The 18875-nt window shown below is 36.4% G+C and overlaps 1 protein-coding gene across 1 annotated transcript in view; it reads left to right on the forward strand.

The window, feature by feature from the left end:
* The window catches only part of spata17 (spermatogenesis associated 17), a 42297-nt gene extending 28559 nt beyond the window's left edge, over positions 1–13738 (forward strand). Inside the window, exons 9-10 of the mRNA XM_067454544.1 lie at positions 2573–2708; positions 13604–13738. Of these exons, the coding sequence (XP_067310645.1) occupies positions 2573–2708; positions 13604–13684 (217 nt within the window). The 3' untranslated portion in view covers positions 13685–13738. The remainder of the gene's footprint in view (positions 1–2572; positions 2709–13603) is intronic.
* Positions 13739–18875: the final 5137 nt, after the last annotated feature.

An 18875-nucleotide genomic window follows, 5' to 3' on the forward strand; every position in this document is an offset into this window, starting at 1 on the left:
AGTCTATTTGATCCAGGATCCTACTCTCATTTCCCACTAATTTCCTCTGAAATGTTTCAAAGAGCCACCAAAATTTTGCTGCTCCCTTCTTTCCCCATCGCCAGCTTAATTTCAGTTCTAGTGACGTCTCCTCAGCCTTAGATGCAAATAATGCTGGGATGGATTACCATGATTTAGAGAGGAAAAAACAGCTCCATAGTGAGTTAGCTTATAGCTTGACAGATAATTTAAGTACTTGGACTATGAAGTGTTTATTGATTTTAAAAAATATTTCTTGTTTATCTGCTTTTCAAGAGTATCATTGAGAACTACGCTGTAAAATATTTAGTCTAATAAATATTAATAAATATTTAGTCTAATACAGGTAAACTAATAATATGCTTCATGTGGTAAATATAAATATAATCTAAATGTTACATCAGGTTGCACAAACAAAACTTATATATATATATATATATATATATATATATATATATATATATATATATATATATATACATATATATGTAATTATATATGTAATACATGTAATATATATATGTGTGTGTGTGTGTGTGTGTGTGTGTGTGTGTGTGTGTGTGTGTGTGTGTGTGTGTGTGTGTGTAATTACTTTTTAAAATAACGTTGACTTAAATCTAAATTAGTGTTACCGTTAGTGTTATCTAAATTAAATAATAACTAAATTATCTAAGTTATATACCGTCAGTGTTATCTAAATTAGTGTTAAAATCATGCAAGTGTTACTGTGCATGTTGGTTTACAAATGTGCAAGGAAAAGACTGAATACAAATATGGTATCTCTTTTACTCTTTCCCTGCTTCTTCTCTGTTCTTTCCCTTATACTTCCTCTTGCACTCCCCCTTTTCCTGTTTTGGTGGCCTCCTAGGGTGTTGTCACTGGGCATTGGTCTGCACTGCCAAAAGATCCCCTGCGAGAAGTCAAACTTTCCTTAATGGCTTTCAATGAATAAAAACTACCCTATTAAAATGCAATTCAGTGGCAATGAAAGCAGTAAGTGAAACAGCCGGCAAGCAGCAGAAGCGTTGTGTATTCTGGGACATTGGGGCCACATTAATTTTTGCTCTGTGATGTCCGTCCCATGTGCACATTAGCATGGGTTGCACTGTAATCTGTCTTGTAGGGAGGCTGGTGTCTCTAGTGGATAAGAATGTCTGTGGGAGATTGGGCCATTATTTAAAGGGCCAGCGTGGTGTTTGATGTCACCCCTTTTTTTACCCTGCACCATCAAAGCTTTACCAAGCATTATTGCTTATGTGGTACTTATGTGACAGGAGAAGTCCTCTAATAAATAATGATCTTGTTCAGGATGGTTCTTTAAGGAGATGACCAAAGAGAGTGTCAAACAAACTCCAGTTCTGCTAGAAAGTTTCACTTCAGTAGGCGTAGCCAGTATTATTTTATATTTTTCCTAAACAGATGTTTCAGAGAGCATCAATTCAAAAATATGAATTTGTGTTTAGACAATGCCATGCTTTTTTTTACTTTGAATACAATGTATTGCAAACTTTTATAGGTGGAGCGATTATGGTTGCATTTTCCATATTTGTCTGTTTTGATTTCATTAAAGAGGACAGGGCTTCACCTGCACTTCTGGTTTCATCATCATAAAAGGGAACGAACACATCAAGCATTGGGAATAAAAAAACCTTTCTTTGCAGATTGTGTTCACAGAAAGTGCCAAGGTTGTTGGTTGTTTGTTTGTTTTGTGACAAGCCAAGCCAATGCCCAGCGGACATTTACCCAGCCTCGCGCAGACACCTCTTGTACCGCACTGGATAAATCTTCCTCCAGGCAAAGTGTCTTGGGTACAATTTACAAAATCAACCTCACTGTAATTAACATCTGGCATTTTTCCTAAGTAACCGCTATTTGCACTGAACGTGTGCCCAGCAAACACGCAGCATGTGCAGAAACAACCACAAGACATCACAACGATTAAGAAGCGATTTGGGTTTGGAAATGATCTGGACTAGAATGAAAAGTGCCTGCGAGGGAGGGATGAGGCAATGTGATGATGTATAAGTAACATGTGCTGTGAAAATAGCAGAGTGTTCGCTCTTAGCAGTCGAGTTAGCCAAGACCAGAGGCCAGTAACCATCTCTTCCAATATTTTTTCCTATATATACACTACCGGTTAAAAGTTTGGGGTGAGTGCAATTTTTTTTTCTTTGTTTTAAGAAATTAATATTTTTATCTGAAAGGACACTAAATTGTTCCAAAAAACTGACAGCAAAGAAATGTACGATGTAAAAAATAAATAAAAAAACGAATGCTGTTATTTTTACTGGGGGTTTCCACTAAAGAATCAAGCTGCACAACTGTTTTCAACATTGATTATAATAAAAAATGTTTTGTGAGCAAAAAAATCTGCAATAAATTGCTGCAGGATCATGTGACACTGAAGAATAGAGTAACGATGAAAATTCAGCTTTACCATCACAGGAATACATTATATTTTAAATTCTTTAACAATTGAAAACTTCCATAATTAAAATGTTTATGTATTTTTGATCAAATAGGTAATAATATCTTTGTGTTTTTTGCCACACAGTTTCCTTCCATTCTCAAACACAAGCCGAACTAAGCGGTACGAGGGCCTGATGCACACCTCCACCCCCTTTGAGCAGGTGGCATATGGGACCAAGCACTTCCGAGAGGAGCACGATGAGTACCTCCAGGGGAAAAAGGTACACGTTTCGCTAGCATGCACATGTAGAACTGCCAAAACTCATTTTGCTGGCATGTATCTGAAAAAGGGATATGGGGTCTGTGATACTGATGCTGATGGGAGGCGGACCGGTGAACCCACGCACCGCCCACCCAAAACAACCTCCATGTTGAGCGTCGCAAATTTGTCATATTTGACAGCAATTTAATAAATACCCACAAGTAAATGAGGAGAAAAGGCTTTCTCCCCCCTCAAAGTCCTCACATTAGGTAATTGACTGTGTCTCTGCTGAAGGCCGTTCATGGATGACAGTTCTTTATTGGCTCTTACCAGCAGGCACTACCCTCTGCATCCAGCGCAATTGCCCAGAAATACCTCCTCCGGAATGAAATAAATAAGAGCCCTACTGCTGACACTGCTCATGTATGCTTGGTTGATACTAGATGTGGCGCCTCGGTTCCGCTTTGTGTTTTAATTGTTATCTAGTCTATGGCATAAAATTTGGGACTTTAAAAAAAAAAAAAACAAGGAACAGAATTCATCAGGTCATTCCCAGAATACACCAGACACTGGTTTAGTTTAACTATATCCAGGCCGTTCTGTAATAAGTCATAGGTTAAAAGACGTGGTACATGCTTGTCTCTGATTCTTTTGGAAAGTGGCCCAGTATGTCTTGATTTATACCGTGATGGTCTGACGCTGGTGTTCACACCATCTGACAGTAATGAAGACTCAGCATAACGAGCGTGCCTATGATCAGTATAATTGATGTGGCGGAGGACACCATTTTAAGGATTATCACTGATCCATAGCTAAACAGGAGGCAAACCCTCAGCCTCATGGGTGATTCCCCACCCAGAAGAGCTTTACCACACTAATACGTACACCACTCTGAGTGTTCCGCTCAAACCAAAAGCTTGGGGTCAATAAGAGAAAAAAAGCAATACTTTTATTCAGCATGGACACTAACGACATTTATGATGATAAAAAAGATTAATGCTGTTCTTTTGAACTTTTCTATTCATCAAGATCCAGAAAAAGGTGTCATGGTTTTCACAAAAATATTAAATCACACAACTGTTTAAAATATTGATATTAAGAGATGCAACAATGTATCGGCATGTTCTGAATGAATGGCGCAGATGTGCGGTTTCATTTACCTCACACACACCGAAGCATGCGTGAGGATTTTTTTAGCCACTGCTGTGAATTGAACTCATTAACTTTATCTCCACTTCACCTCATGAGCATTTTACTTGTGTTTCATTTGACACAATCTATAATCAAATCACACACATAGAAACTCGAACGCCTTCATGGCAACCAGTCAAAATAAAAGTTTGATTTAACTTGAAGAAATTCACAGAAATATATTTCTGTTGAACAGTAGAATTTAGCTACAAGTCAGTGTAATAAAAATGTATATGTATTTAATTTATACATTGAAAAATAAGCGCTGTTATTTTACATTTGTTTACTTTATTTCTGTACCTGAAGCTGTTAAACTACCTAAAAAGCACTTTTCTGTTGTATTTATGTTTTAATTGGCCTGGTGTATGTAAATTGGATCCAATCCATGTTCATTAAAAATTATTTTATACTATACTATAGTTTATGCAGCTATAAACTATAGTATAATTAAATACATGTTTTTTTTAACTTTGCGGATTTAAAGCGTGATCAAAACACTATCTATTAAAACTAACACAAGTTTTGCACAAGAGTCCAAGTAACAAAGATCAGTATCAGCCAACACATGTTTGTTAAAATCGGCATCGGCCCCAAAAATCCTATCAGTGCATCCCTAATCATAAAAAGAGATGTTTCTTGAGCTGCAAATCAGAATATTAGAATGACTTCTTAAGGATCATGGGACACTGAAGACTGCAGTAATGATACTAAAAAAATCAGCTTTGCCATCACAGGAGTGAATTACATTTTAAAATATATTAAATTAGAAAACCGTTATTTTACAATGTAATGTGTCACAATATTACAGTTTTTTTCTTCAAATACATACAGGCTTGGGGAATATAGAAGACTTCATTTTTGAATGATAAATGCACATGACTTTATTTATTGATATTGTGAAATATATAGAAACATGTTAGGAAATCAAATCATATATGATATATTCTTCAAATTAGTAGACATGCATTTATTGTGATTGTTTTATAGTATATGCTGTGAGACATAAACTCACAATTACAGGAATGAACGCTCTCATTATCTTTTTAGTTTTTTTGCTTGAGCATGAACAGATTTGCAGAAGTAACCAACTACAATTTTGTTCATGGCATTCTTGCGTTTGATCTGTTGGCACATGCCAGGCTCATTAACCCTTAGCAAAGCTGCCTCAGTGTCTGTAATTAATGCAACCAGCTCATGCAACATACGCACAGCATTTCTGCTTTGAATGGATTATTCTTTCCCCCTCAACGCTATTTTGATAAGTTATCTGGAAGAACTCGCTCATTCTCTCCCACCTCATCATCAAGGAGCCCATCACTGGGGGGTGCTGGGTACGTTTTGCTTGTCTAATTATTTAGTGTGCTTATTTATTTATTTACGTCCTTCTCTGAAGAGCGCGACTGCCGAGCTGTTTTTGATTAATCAAAATGCATTAGACTTCTAAGAGAGTAATGTACTCCAAAAGATGCCCTCCATTTAACCCGGGTCACACTGAGACCCAGGCGCCAGAGGCACTGATGTTCCCGTGAGAGTTACGTATGTTAAGATGATGGTACTCTCAATAGGTTTGATTCGGATATTAGATTTATGCAAACCGCCGGTGGAATATGTATCTCTGTCTTATATAACAAAATTGAAAATGTTACATTTTCATTATTAAGGATTTTTTAATGGTTAAACATAAAACAAATTGTTTTAAATAAACATTAGCATATGACTGTTTATATATTTAGATATTTCCGTGCAAAAATGTAATGTGGAAAAAGTTTGTGCTAGGCATGTTATGTGAAAAAGTAAAATTTAAACTCTAATTTCTCATAGGGAAAGCTTTGTCCCTTGATGGCGATCCCAAGCTTTGAAACATAAATTGATTCTAAAGAGGAAATTAGATGGCACTTATTACACTGTCTAACTAGTAACCCAGTGTCATTTGTCTGTGGCTTGATAAATGTTCCACGTTTGCCTACCTTTGACGGTTACCAATGAGAAATACGTTGCACGCAAACCATTTTTTTTAATAAATCTCCTAAGCCCCTCACTTTTTTCCCTTGCATTGACTCGCGTGAAGATAATGATGGATATGGTAATTTCCAAGTGCATCTCTGATTTAATTATACCCATTCTCTTTTTCCTTTCTTCTCCATTCATTTGTTCATCCCACCCCTCATAGGACCCACACCTTGAGATGTGTTATTTCCCAGATTAACATGTCTTAACCTGAAAGCAGTGCTTGGTGATTTATCTCAATTGTGGAGATAAAAGGAAGTGATGCAGGAAGAATTACAGAGGCTTCAGACATGCTCAGATACATAACTAATGAACTTTGCCTCTGATATTTGAATCTAGGTCCTTTTTATAAAACCCTTTTGAGGTCTCATTTTTTTCCCCTTTGAACAACGAAGTCCATTAAAAACAAAAGTTTTCCTGAACTAAGTGAACTTAACTATGGTTATGGTTATAACTTAAAGACGTTAAACTTTTGCATTTTGTCCTTTTGTCTTTTTCCTCCTCCATTTAAGGCTGTTTCTTCAACTTACAGGCACTTCAAAACTAACAGATTTTTTACTTTTTGTTATATAAAGGTTGCATTGTTTTCCTCCTTCTTTTAAAAGGTTTAAAATGTATTATTATTATCATCATTTATTTAGACTTGTCTAAGACCTAGACTTTCAATCTTAAATATATCGACATTTTTAAGCTATGATAATCTCAAAAGAAATAAAAGTTTTTTTAAAAAGTATTTCTACTGTGTAAAACCCATCACTTTTCCCCCTGCATTGACTCACAAGATTTGATTTACATTCCTCAGTTGTTATGATAATGTTTTTAAATAATATTTTTCATCAAAAATTACTTTATGAGATTGTGACATGATTTGTGGCAAATAAAAATTAAGGTACTGTACAAGTATCATATATATGTATATATATAATGTGTGTGTGTGTTTTTGCGGCATTTCTGAATCAAGAGTGAGATATTTTATTTCCTTTTTTTATTTTATTAATGGCAGTTTGAGGTGGAAATGGCATTAATTTGTGATGGTTCACTGGGGGAAAATGACAAAACATGTCTGTGGTGCAAAAACAGTACATATACAGTAAATGCACACACAAAGTGTGTTTTAAGATGAGTTTCATTTATGAATGTCTACAAAATGCAGGTAGTTGAAGAAACGCCCTTTAATGGAATCAGTGAAAGGCGGCATTACAATGATTTGAGCTCTTTAAGATATGAAGTGACGGTCCACAGCGGTGTGTTGTCAGCCCAGTTGTGGATCAGAAGTGATGCGGACAGACAGAGGCACGGGTGCCGCGCTGTTCCCTCTCCTCTGTAATTAGTGCATTATTTAATAGCCCCTTGACAAGGATGACCCTTCATCAGGGTATACGCCGGCCACTGACTAGCCAGCCCTGCGAACTGATTTTTGCATTATCACCGATTCTAACAAATTGAACCACCAGGGCTAATTACGGTGGCTAATAAAGTGCAGGCGGTGGCATTGCCTCGGTGCAAAAGCCTCTCCATCGCCTTGCATTAGACTTTCATCAATCATGTTTTCAAACTGATATATCTTAGCGCCAGAATACCAACACAGGCCTACATTTATTTTCTCTCTCTCCTTTTCTAATGTTGCTTCAGTAATTGCTTTTTGCTCTGCTAGACCCCCGTCTCCATTGTCCCCCCCTGAATATCGCCTCTAAGCACAACTGGAGCAGATTTTTTTTTTTTTAATTATTGTTGTAGGCAACTGGAATATTTAGCCTAAAATGATGCTTTGTTAGTGGCTGCTCTTGTTAATCACTGGCAGAATAATGCATCACCATGATATGTGTGATATATGAGGTGTGTTTAAATGCGAATGATATTCATAATGAGCAATAAATAAGTGATATAAAAGTAGGACAACCTGCTTTGACTCCAGGATAGGAAATGGCATGTGAGTGTTTCTATTATGCACACACACACACACACACATACACACACACACGCTCATATCCCAGACCGGACTACATTAGTGACCAAGAGCCTCTGGGTGATTCACTATATCCATTTTATTAGGATATAAAATCCCTCGGCCCCTTCATTTGCCTCGTAATAAACAATTCCCCTGACATGCCGCTCACTTTTTTCTTACATATGTATCAATTAACTTTACACCTTCTTCTATTATGTCAGCATTTTATTTTTTATCATCATTCATATAAATAATAAATATGTGTTGCAAATTTGAAACGGCATTTGCCTTAAACATTTAGAAAATTAATTCTATCTTTCAGGAGCAAATTGAGGTAACAATGTCAATGTTGGATGATTCTAAAAGTTTAGAAATGTGCATTGTAATGATTTCATATTTTGTAATAATAATTTGTATTTTTATGAAAAAATATGTATTTTTTTTTATCTCTGGACAAAACAAACTAAACTTGTTTTACACTTAAACAGCAGAAATCTGCACCTTCATTTAGACATGATACTATCATACATTCGTATCTAGAAAAATCATAATGCAAACATTGCACTGTAGGGCAGAGATAAAATTACACCACAGTAGCATGTACTTTTTTAACAGCCAGCACTTTTACACTGTCTCCTCCATGTATGTTTATTCAAATATAAACTGGCTTCCTCTGTAATTCTGACAATGAAAGCAGACCCTTCTGAATTTCATCTGTGCTGTGTCTTGTGCAGCTATACTTGAAAGCTATTGGATATTTATTTTTTATTTTTTTGCATAGCATGAATCAAAATTATTTTTCTCTTCACAGTGTGATTGAATGAATGAAATCCAAAGTACTGTACATTAGCATCCAAGGACATGGAGTTGTGTTCACGTGCCAATTATATGAGATTGTTGCAGGTAATAGCCAAGCAGGAATCTCATTTAGATTGAATGCACTAGGTCTCTTCAATAGATACAGAAGGATTACTTTAGCCACACAATATTACGTAACTGCGCCAAAAATGCATCATTCTGGTATTGTCAGTTAATCATACTGAAATTGTCTGTGTGTGTTAGCTGATTGAGAGCCATATTGGGGTCATGTCATCTGAAATAGCTTGATTATATCAAATTTATGATTTTTACTGACTTAATTGTTATATTTACAGCATTCTGAAGAGCATGATAATGTATTGGGGATTCACATAATGTATTCTGTTGATAGAGTACAGTGATTATCCACAAAATTCTATCTATCTATCTATCTATCTATCTATCTATCTATCTATCTATCTATCTATCTATCTATATGTAGAGAGAGAGCGAGAGAGAGAGAGAGAGAGAGAGAGAGAGAGAGAGAGAGAGAGAGAGAGAGAGAGAGAGAGAGAGAGAGATTAATCATACAGGATGAGTTTTTTGAGAAAGTAAAAATGCTGAATGTTTCCTGTGATGGGTAGGTTTAGGGCTAGGGGCAGTGTAAGGGGATAGAAAATACGGTTTGTACAGCATAAAAACCATTACGCCTATGGAATGTCCCCACATTTCACAGAAGCAAACGCGTGTATTTATATGTACATATTATAGTTGACACACACTCATCTCAGCACTTTTGATAAATGTCTACACTATTTTTGTCATTTCATTTGAATATCAACATTTGTAAGATTTAGTCGGCTGACACAGTTTTGAGGTTCATTGATCTAACTTTGTGTTCTGGAAAATAGTAATCTAAGACATTGTATTATGTTGAATATCAATTATTACTATGTTTTTTTCTGTCTTTGTTAATGATGAATGTGTGGACACATTATGGTTTTTAGGTTTGTGGAGTAAAAGTTATTGTTTTTATTTTAAAGTAAAAAGATTAGACCCTTGGGGCAAGATAAAAATTTAATTTTAAATAGAATAGTTGATTTAGTATTTTACATTAATAACACACTGTAAAAAAATCAGTTGAATTCACTTTTAAAAAGTTGCCTTAAATTGTTAAGTAAAAAGACTTCATGTGTAATTGAAAAAAATAAGCTGTGGAATTGTCAAGTTTTTAAAGTGCACAAATATATAAAGTTTTGCAAATATATAAAGGGGGTAAAAAAAAAAAGTGGGGGGGCTTTTTACCCAAGGTAACTATTCAAATAATAATAGTAATATTGTGAGCTGTAGGGACCCCATATCTGATTAATATTTGCATATAGTATTGCTTGTTGCCTGAAACCATGTTAAACTACAAATGTATTTTTAATGATGCTCGTTTTCATCCTACATATCAATTAGTTTTTTTATGCATGTGGTATTCAGTTTTTTTATGAGGGAGTAATTTGCATGTTTTAAAGCTAGAGATTTTTCTGTGTGTGTGTGTGTGTAAAAGTGGCAGGTGAACTAGGAGAATAGAGTAGCCTAAACTTTATAGTTACTAACTCAATGTGTATCTGATATGAATAAAAACACAATGTTAAATTATAATTGAAAGGATCATTATTGCCACTTCCATAGGCACTGTGTAACAAACTATAAAACATTATGTGGCTGAAAACATGGAATATTTCAGGTATATGAAAAGCACTGAGCGTGTCTGTCTCTGGCTCATCGCCAGCCGAAGCACGAAAGCACATTTGAATTTATCCACTGATCATGTGATGCACTGAATGTTCTAATCACACAGTGTGAACGTACACTAAGGGTTTCGAGGGGACCAAATCAGATCTAAGGGGGCAGTGCCCCCTTTTGCTACCAGGCCTGGTCAGGAGTAGCCACGTATGAAAGAGTCCTCTGCCATTTCCCTACCGCCCTGTATAGAGCTGTGCAGTGGGAATTACGCCGTCAACTTCTCACTAGCTAAAATAATGTAAACTCATTCCGGCTGAGGCCCAGCTAAGATGTCAGCGTGTATGAATGCGAAAAGTGCATTGGACGCATTAGGACTTGACAGGGGCCCTTCTTGAAATAAGTGAAATTAATGGAGCTCTTTTCATGTACGACAAGGCCGCGGCACCCCTTTCAGCCTGCTTACAGTCAGAGAAAAGTCAATACTTTTTTATTACTCCGGGCTGACCTACCTTCTGCACTACAAGTGCTAGCTGTGCTAATTGGTTTCAGTTGTGAAGGGGGAAAAAATAGAAAAGCTTCATTCCGAAGAACATTGGAGCAAATAAATCAATCTCATATTTTTTTATCCCTTGTCTGTTTTTATTGGGTAATGTTGGCGAGAGAGGTAACAAATGCTTGGTTAAAATATGGGTTCCATGGGCTAAAAAGTGTCTAAGTGCCCTGAGTGCTTATCTGAAGTCCGCTGTTGTTCCACTGCTGTTATTTAGCTGTTAAATGAAACGCAGTCTGAGGTGAAAGATAACAAAGAACATGGGCTACAGCTATTTTAAGAGAACAGGTTGACGTGACAAATAAGAACACCAGAGTAGAGGAGAGATTAATTTTATATATTCAAAGGGACTGAGGGCACTTTAGAAATGTGTCTTGGTGATTCCAATTAAGACCATTTGTTAATGTTAAAAGAAATAGGTTGGTTTATAAATCAATACTACAATTCTGAAATACTCTATACTCGATCAACGATAAAACAATATCGGGCTACAGTAAGATCCTTATCATCTCGCCAACCATCACCAGTCATTAGTCATCTAATTATGCGTCTACACACTGAGCCTTGTTGTGGGACAGAAATCAAAGTTTTTGCAATAATCACATTTCTGAAGTTATTTTTTTATTGTTTTTTTTCTTGCATAGTGAACGATGTGAATGAATCTATTTTCCGCTTTGGAGATGATGTCCTTTTGTGTTTCTTGTGCAGTTGTTAGAGTTAGTGTGGAGGGCTGTTTACAAGGACAGCTAGCTGCAGCGTTTCCCGAGGCCAAGACACACAGATGATTGTCATGGTGGCGTACGCTGACTGACAGAGGGATCACATGCATGCCTGCCAGAGGGAAACAGTCAGCGCCCCAGTCTATGACATTAGTTTGTCCTTGCTCAACTTCGGCTTTTTTTAGTCTTAAAAAAATGAAATATATAATTAAATCGCCTTCCTTCCAACCTCCCTTTCCTCTTCCCATTCTTACTCCAGTCCGTTATTTCGATTCCAACACAGCTCTTGCATTAAGCGGTTGTGGAGAAGAAGGTAGCGTGTTTTAGACCGGGTCAGCCTCTAGGGGGGGTCACTGAGAGCCAGTGTGCTCTTAGAGATGCTCCAAGACAGCCTGTGCTGCTGCAGCAACTAGGCCACTAGCAAACGCTGAATTCAGTCCAACTAAAAATATCTGACGCAGATATTTTGTGCAGTGCTGCAAAAAAAGAGGGCAGGATTTGTTGTGGCTCATGTATTCATCATTAACTGGATGACTGCGAGAATGTATTATAGCAGTGATGAAGAGCCATTGCTAGTCACAGCACCTACTGTGAGGTTGGCGTGGTCATCCAGGCATCAGGGAAGAGAGATTTTTGAGTTTCTTTTTGGAGATACAATCATATTCGCTTTTGCTAATCACAATAAAATACTTGTAGTGAGAGCTAGTGGACAGTTGATGAACTGAATAAACTTTTACACTGTAAAACTTTGTAATAAAATGTGATGCTTGTGATGACGACCTAACATTAGACAAACGGTTTGGAAAATGGATGGATAGATGAATGTTTTGTATGCGATTTATTCAGATATACTCGTATCATTGGTGCCTGAGCGCTACTCACCAGGCCACGTCTTGAGCTCAAATTTAAAATCGTATATGAGCCTTTAAGAAAGAAAATCACATATGGGATCTCTTGAATGTTTCACTTTTTTAGACAGCAAAAAGATTATTGTGAGAAAAAACTGAGACAACCCCATATTTTTCTTGTAGGTAAAAGAGTTTAGTAATCTGACTACTCTATAATTTCAGAATAGATCTCAATTATTCTCAAATAGTGTCTCAAATAGTGTTATCAAAAGTCAGATTTCAATATGACCTAACAGAATTCACCTAATTTTATATAATATATTGTCAAATACTATAACTGTTGAAAAATAACTGTTTTCTGATTTTTTTTACTATTTAAAAATGCTATTTATTCCTGTGACAGCAAAGCTGAATTTACAGCTTAATAACTCATTATATTATATTTTTATTTGGTGCACTGTAAAAAAAAAAAAAATCAGGTCTCCTATTGAACATTTTCTAGTTACTGATCGCATCTACATTTTTCAGTTGGCCAAATTGAATTTCGGTGAATTAAACTAAAAGTGAATTAAATTAAAAGTTTCTCATTATTAACTATAACTTGTGCCTCAATAAACTCCTAATTACTGCTTATTAATAGTTAATTAGGTAGTTGTTAAATATATGTATTGGGTAGGAATTAAGTAGGTCATGCAGAATAAGGTATTAATATGAGCTATAGAAGTACTAATAAACAGCCAATATCCTAGTAATATGCATGCTAATAAGCAACTAGTAAATAGTGAGAAATGGACACTAAACTAAAGCGTTACTGAATCCTGTAATAGTTGTAATAACCTGTATAGTAATCTTACTGACCCCAAAAGTTAACTCCAATTGAGTTGATAACTGAGAAATGTGAACTGAGCTATAACATCTTTCTTTGGAAGTATGTATGTGTGTGTGTGTGTGTGTGTGTGTGTGTGTGTGTGTGTGTGTGTGTGTGTGTGTGTGTGTGTGTGTGTGTGTGTGTGTGTGTGTGTGTTAAATGGAAAACTAATAATTGCACCATCTCTGCTGAGTGTAAAACTTTTTTTTTTTCAAACTGTTGACATCCAATCAATGTGCTTATCATTTCAGCCCTTCAAGACGGTCTTCACCACCTGCCACGTCTTTGACAAGTTTGGACAACTGTACTCCAACGCTGGTAATATTGTATGAGATAGCCGAGTGGAAAACAGACAGAATCAATAAATACATTAAATGAAATATCCAATTATGCATCATTTGTTTGTCTGGTTCAGAAAGTACGAAGGTGAGATGGGGTGAAGAAAACATTTGGTGCTGCATTCAGAGTAAAAACATCTCGTCCCCTTAGCATAATTACATGCTATTTGTATTACGCACAATTGCTTTTTGCACTTAATATCCGCTGTGTTGATGAAAAAAATTCTTTAACAGCAACGATTTTGATCCTGGAAAAGAGACTAATGAAATTCCTCCATTAGTTTACGCACTTACCGATGTCACACGCGGATTCTTACTTCACTTCCATCAATCAACGCATACAGGCCGAGCAGACAGCCACCTCATCGCATCGCTCCCGGAATCAGCCATTTTGAAACATTTCCCATGCATTGTTGCCACAGAAAATAAATGTCATTTAATTTCAGTGAGTGGGAAAAGGTGAAGGCACTGATCCAGTCTTCTGCTACAGAGGTTTCATTTCTACAAATAATTCTGAGTGCTTCGTTCTATCGTGTGTGTGTGTGTGTGTGTGTGTGTGTGTGTGTGTGGGCCCACAACTTTACGAAGCCTTCTGGCCGGCATCGCCACCAGCACCCTGTTGATGAATCTGAGACATGGGCAGCAGTAATTTGGAGATGCAAGGGCTATCTCTTTGATTGCTCCTGGTCCGAGGTAGTCCATCACTTCACAATAACTCACCCTGCTGCTGACTCCTGCTTCCGAAAAACGACGCTTTTCCATCAGGGCGATTAGAAAAAGCCCTAGTTGGCTGATCTGATTACTCCCTAAGTTTGAACCCGCGGTGAAAAAGCAGCACCCAGCTTTATAGCTACCGGACATGTGGGCATGAAACAACATCCCACTGCTAACGCTCGTAGAGGGACGCAAAAGATGGCCTTGGTGATGGGTTATAGAAAAGCTTTCACTCAGATTACGATGTAGCACCTGGCTAAAAACAACATATTAGATGTGAGTCTCAGAGGCATTCTTCTTCATTTTCTTGACCTGTAAATACATCTAATTTGGCGTTCTTTTATTAGATAATGAGACTTGTAATGAAGAACTTGACAGAAGCACAGAATCTCTGAGCGTGGGCTCACAGAGTGCTTTTTGATGGGCTATCTAGACAGGTCTTGGCTTCAACTCCACCGTGGAGCCCAGCCAACATGCGCCAAAGAGAATGAGGCACGCTGACGGCGGGACGTCCTCTTCACAGAGTGAAGCCATATGCAAGGGAGAGTATACGCCACTGAGGAGGGAAAGAATGAAGAAGAGCGGTAAAGCTTGCTAATGAGTAGAGACAGGGAAAATATGAAAATAAAACCTTTCTTCATAACCCTGTTTTTTGGAAAACTTTTTCCCATGCCAGAAGGGTGTAAGAGATGATATTATCAACTACATGTTTGGATCTATTTTTCCCTAACATAATTTATATATATATATATATATATATATATATATATATATATATATATATATATATATATATATATATATATATATATATACATACAGTGCCTTGCGAAAGTATTTGGCCCGCTTGAACTTTGCGACCTTTTGCCCCATTTCAGGCTTCAAACATAAAGATATAAAACTGTAATTTTTTTGTGAAGAATCGACAACAAGTGGGACACAATCTTGAAGTGGAATGAAATTTATTTGATATTTAAAACTTTTTTAACAAATCAAAAACTGAAAAATTGGGCGTGCAAAATTATTCGGCCCCTTTACTTTCAGTGCAGCAAACTCTCTCCAGAAGTTCAGTGAGGATCTCTGAATGATCCAATGTTGACCAAAATGACTAAGGATGATAAATAGAATCCACCTGTGTGTAATCAAGTCTCCGTATAAATGCACCTGCACTGTGATAGTCTCAGAGGTCCGTTTAAAGCGCAGAGAGCATCATGAAGAACAAGGAACACACCAGGCAGGTCGAGATACTGTTGTGGAGAAGTTTAAAGCCAGATTTGGATACATAAAGATTTCCCAAACTTTAAACATCCCAAGGAGCATTGTGCAAGCAATAATATTGAAATGGAAGGAGTATCAGACCACTGCAAATCTACCAAGACCTGGCCGTCCCTCTAAACTTTCAGCTCATACAAGGAGAAGACTGATCAGAGATGCAGCCAAGAGGCCCATGATCACTCTGGATGAACTGCAGAGATCTACAGCTGAGGTGGGAGACTCTGTCCATAGGACAACAATCAGTCGTATACTGCACAAATCTTACCTTTATGGAAGAGTGGCAAGAAGAAAGCCATTTCTTAAAGATATCCATAAAAACTGAATCCAATCGAGAATCTGTGGAAAGAACTGAAAACTGCTGTTCACAAACGCTCTCCATCCAACCTCACTGAGCTCGAGCTGTTCTTCAAGGAGGAATGGGCAAAAGTGTCAGTCTCTCGATGTGCAAAACTGATAGAGACATACCCCGAGCGACTTACAGCTGTAATCGCAGCAAAAGGTGGCGCTACAAAGTATTAACTTAAGGGGGCCGAATAATTTTGCATGCCCAATTTTACAGTTTTTGATTTGTTAAAAAAGTTTGAAACATCCAATAAATTTCATTCCACTTCCTGACTGTGTCCCACTTGTTGATTCTTCACAAAATATTACAGTTTTATATCTTTATGTTTGAAGCCTGAAATGTGGCAAAAGGTCGCAAAGTTCAATGGGGCCGAATACTTTCGCAAGGCACTGTATATATATATATATATATATATATATATATATATATATATATATGAATGAAAGTAATATGCTTTTTCTATAATGAAGATCAGGGTCAAAGAAGCGTGTAAAGTTTAAAATGTTTTAAAATAAGTCACAAAAAAAGGAAATGACATCATAAAGAAGAACCCTGCAGACCATTGGAATTGTTTCTTGTTTCTCTCTTATACTGGTAGAAAATCAAATAACGAAGTATTCTAAGTATACTTGGTTTTGTAGTTTTTTACTCGTTTTAATGAGTAGTCTAATAAATACTTTTTTCAAAAAAAAATTATGTGTCTTATTAATAAATATTGATTTATAAAGAAAATAATATATTCCTAATTCTTAGTATGTGTGAATTTGTGTTGGTAGTGTACATAGGAATTTACTTTAAATCTACTTTACTCTTTCCCCGCCATTGATGGAATTTTCCAGCAATCCAAGTTTTCACTGTTATGCAGGGGGGCGCTATTACGCATCTTCTGAAAGAGTATAAATCTCTGTTTCAAAACACAGACAAAGAAGAAGCAGAAACATTATATAGCATATAAATCAAAACTGCCTAACGTTACATATTAAACGCCATCCCAAGAAGAGCTTTAGGTCTGTGCAAGCTTTGGGGGTATTAATGGACTTTTTGTTGAAATGTTGCTTTTTAATGAAACTTACCCACATTCAAGTGTTGATAAAAAAGAATGCATGAATAAAATGCTTGCAACTTTTTTTCAAACGCTGTCGTGGAAAGTGTTCCTATTTAGGTATTATTTTTTATACTTGAAAAATACCTTTAACTGTACTATACTTAGAGCAAAAATAATATATAAATAGTAAACTATAAATATGTGGTTCACTTAAAGAAAATTTACAAGTATAGCTGCAGTATAAAACTGGTAAATTAGTAGTTTACTTCAAAGTTTACTTCTATACTTCAAAGTGTATTTAACTAGTAAACTCCAAGTATACCCATAAGTTCACTTGTACTCAACAGTTTACTTAAGTATACTTTTATATACTAAAAGTCAATTTAAAGTAGTATTTCAATAGTACACTTACAAGTATAGTACATTGATATTAGTATAATACTACATAAAGTATACTTGTATACTATACTATCTTCCAGTATAACGACAAACTTCTCTCTGGTGACATATGGCAAAAATATGTCCAATCAAACCAATGGATAAAACCAAATTCTCCTTTTTCGATCAATTTCACAAAGATGTGTCACAAAACGAAAGAAAATATATATTTTCTACTTTAGTTATATTCTGATTTTAAAATATCGGATAATTTTACCTTTTTATGACAGGCAATGTTAGTTCAGGTTTTATCAGATTACTGTTTATTACGGGGGTGGGGGGGACACTTTTTGCGTGAACAAATCCTAAACCAAAAAATGTCTTGTTTATCTATTACTTGTAATATTCATCATGACTGCATGCTGTAAAACTGGCTGGAGTTCTTTCTAAAGAACATGAGCTATCATTCATTGCATCTGGCTTTGAGAGAATGACTGTGTGAGGCTGGTGAGACTCTGGGTCGGTCCAGGGTTTAGGGTCAGAGTCATCATTCAGGCCATCACTCACAGAGAAGAGAGGGGGTCCAGGCATGGAGGGTGGGGGGTCCAATGGCGAGAGAGAGAGGGGGGTCAGAGTGCTGACAGTGAAGTGATGGGCTGTCTTAGTTCACTGCTGAGCCACAGCAGGACGTGTCAGAGTAGCAGGCTCACAGCCCGCGCTGGCTTGCCTCCTACCTGTCTGTCCACCCCAACCAACACACTTAAAGTACCAGCAGATCTCTCCCTCTGCCTCTCTCCTACTTTTTCTTTGTAATTAGCCTGGAGATTACACAGCATGCAAACGGGATACGATTTTAAGATATAGTCAAGCATATAGTTAAGATGTATATCTTCTCCCACTTCATGGGCTACTTACTTCAGTGTATTTTGGGAGAAGCGTCAATTCATCAGAAGGATGAATTGACGCGTTATAAATCATACTTATAAAATTCTCTGAATCGTGGTGCAAACTAACATGGCGGCACCCATTGTGCATTATAGATTAGCTAAAAAGATCATTATAAAGGTTTATAATATTAAGGTGATGCGTTCTAAAATATATATTTTTTTAAATATTTTAAACTTGCATGCAAGGGTATGGAAAGTTTTCATATAGTATTTATACATCATGGTAGTATTTGATGTACTGAATTTAATTTATGTTGATTTAAATACATTTTCTAGTATAAAAAGTATATTTATTTTGATTTGGGAGTGTAATGTGCTCTGAACATATTATTTAGCACTACATCTTATCATTCAATTTTCTAGGGATAAAAATTCCCGATTAGCAGACTGACAGAAAAGGATGTTTTGCTCTCCTACAGTGCCGGTGATCTTTTTATCCTGAAGTTTAAACTGATGATCGGCAATTAACCAAGCTTTCATGCA

This window comes from Pseudorasbora parva, chromosome 10 (assembly GCF_024679245.1).
Source record: "Pseudorasbora parva isolate DD20220531a chromosome 10, ASM2467924v1, whole genome shotgun sequence".
Lineage (NCBI taxonomy): Eukaryota > Metazoa > Chordata > Actinopteri > Cypriniformes > Gobionidae > Pseudorasbora > Pseudorasbora parva.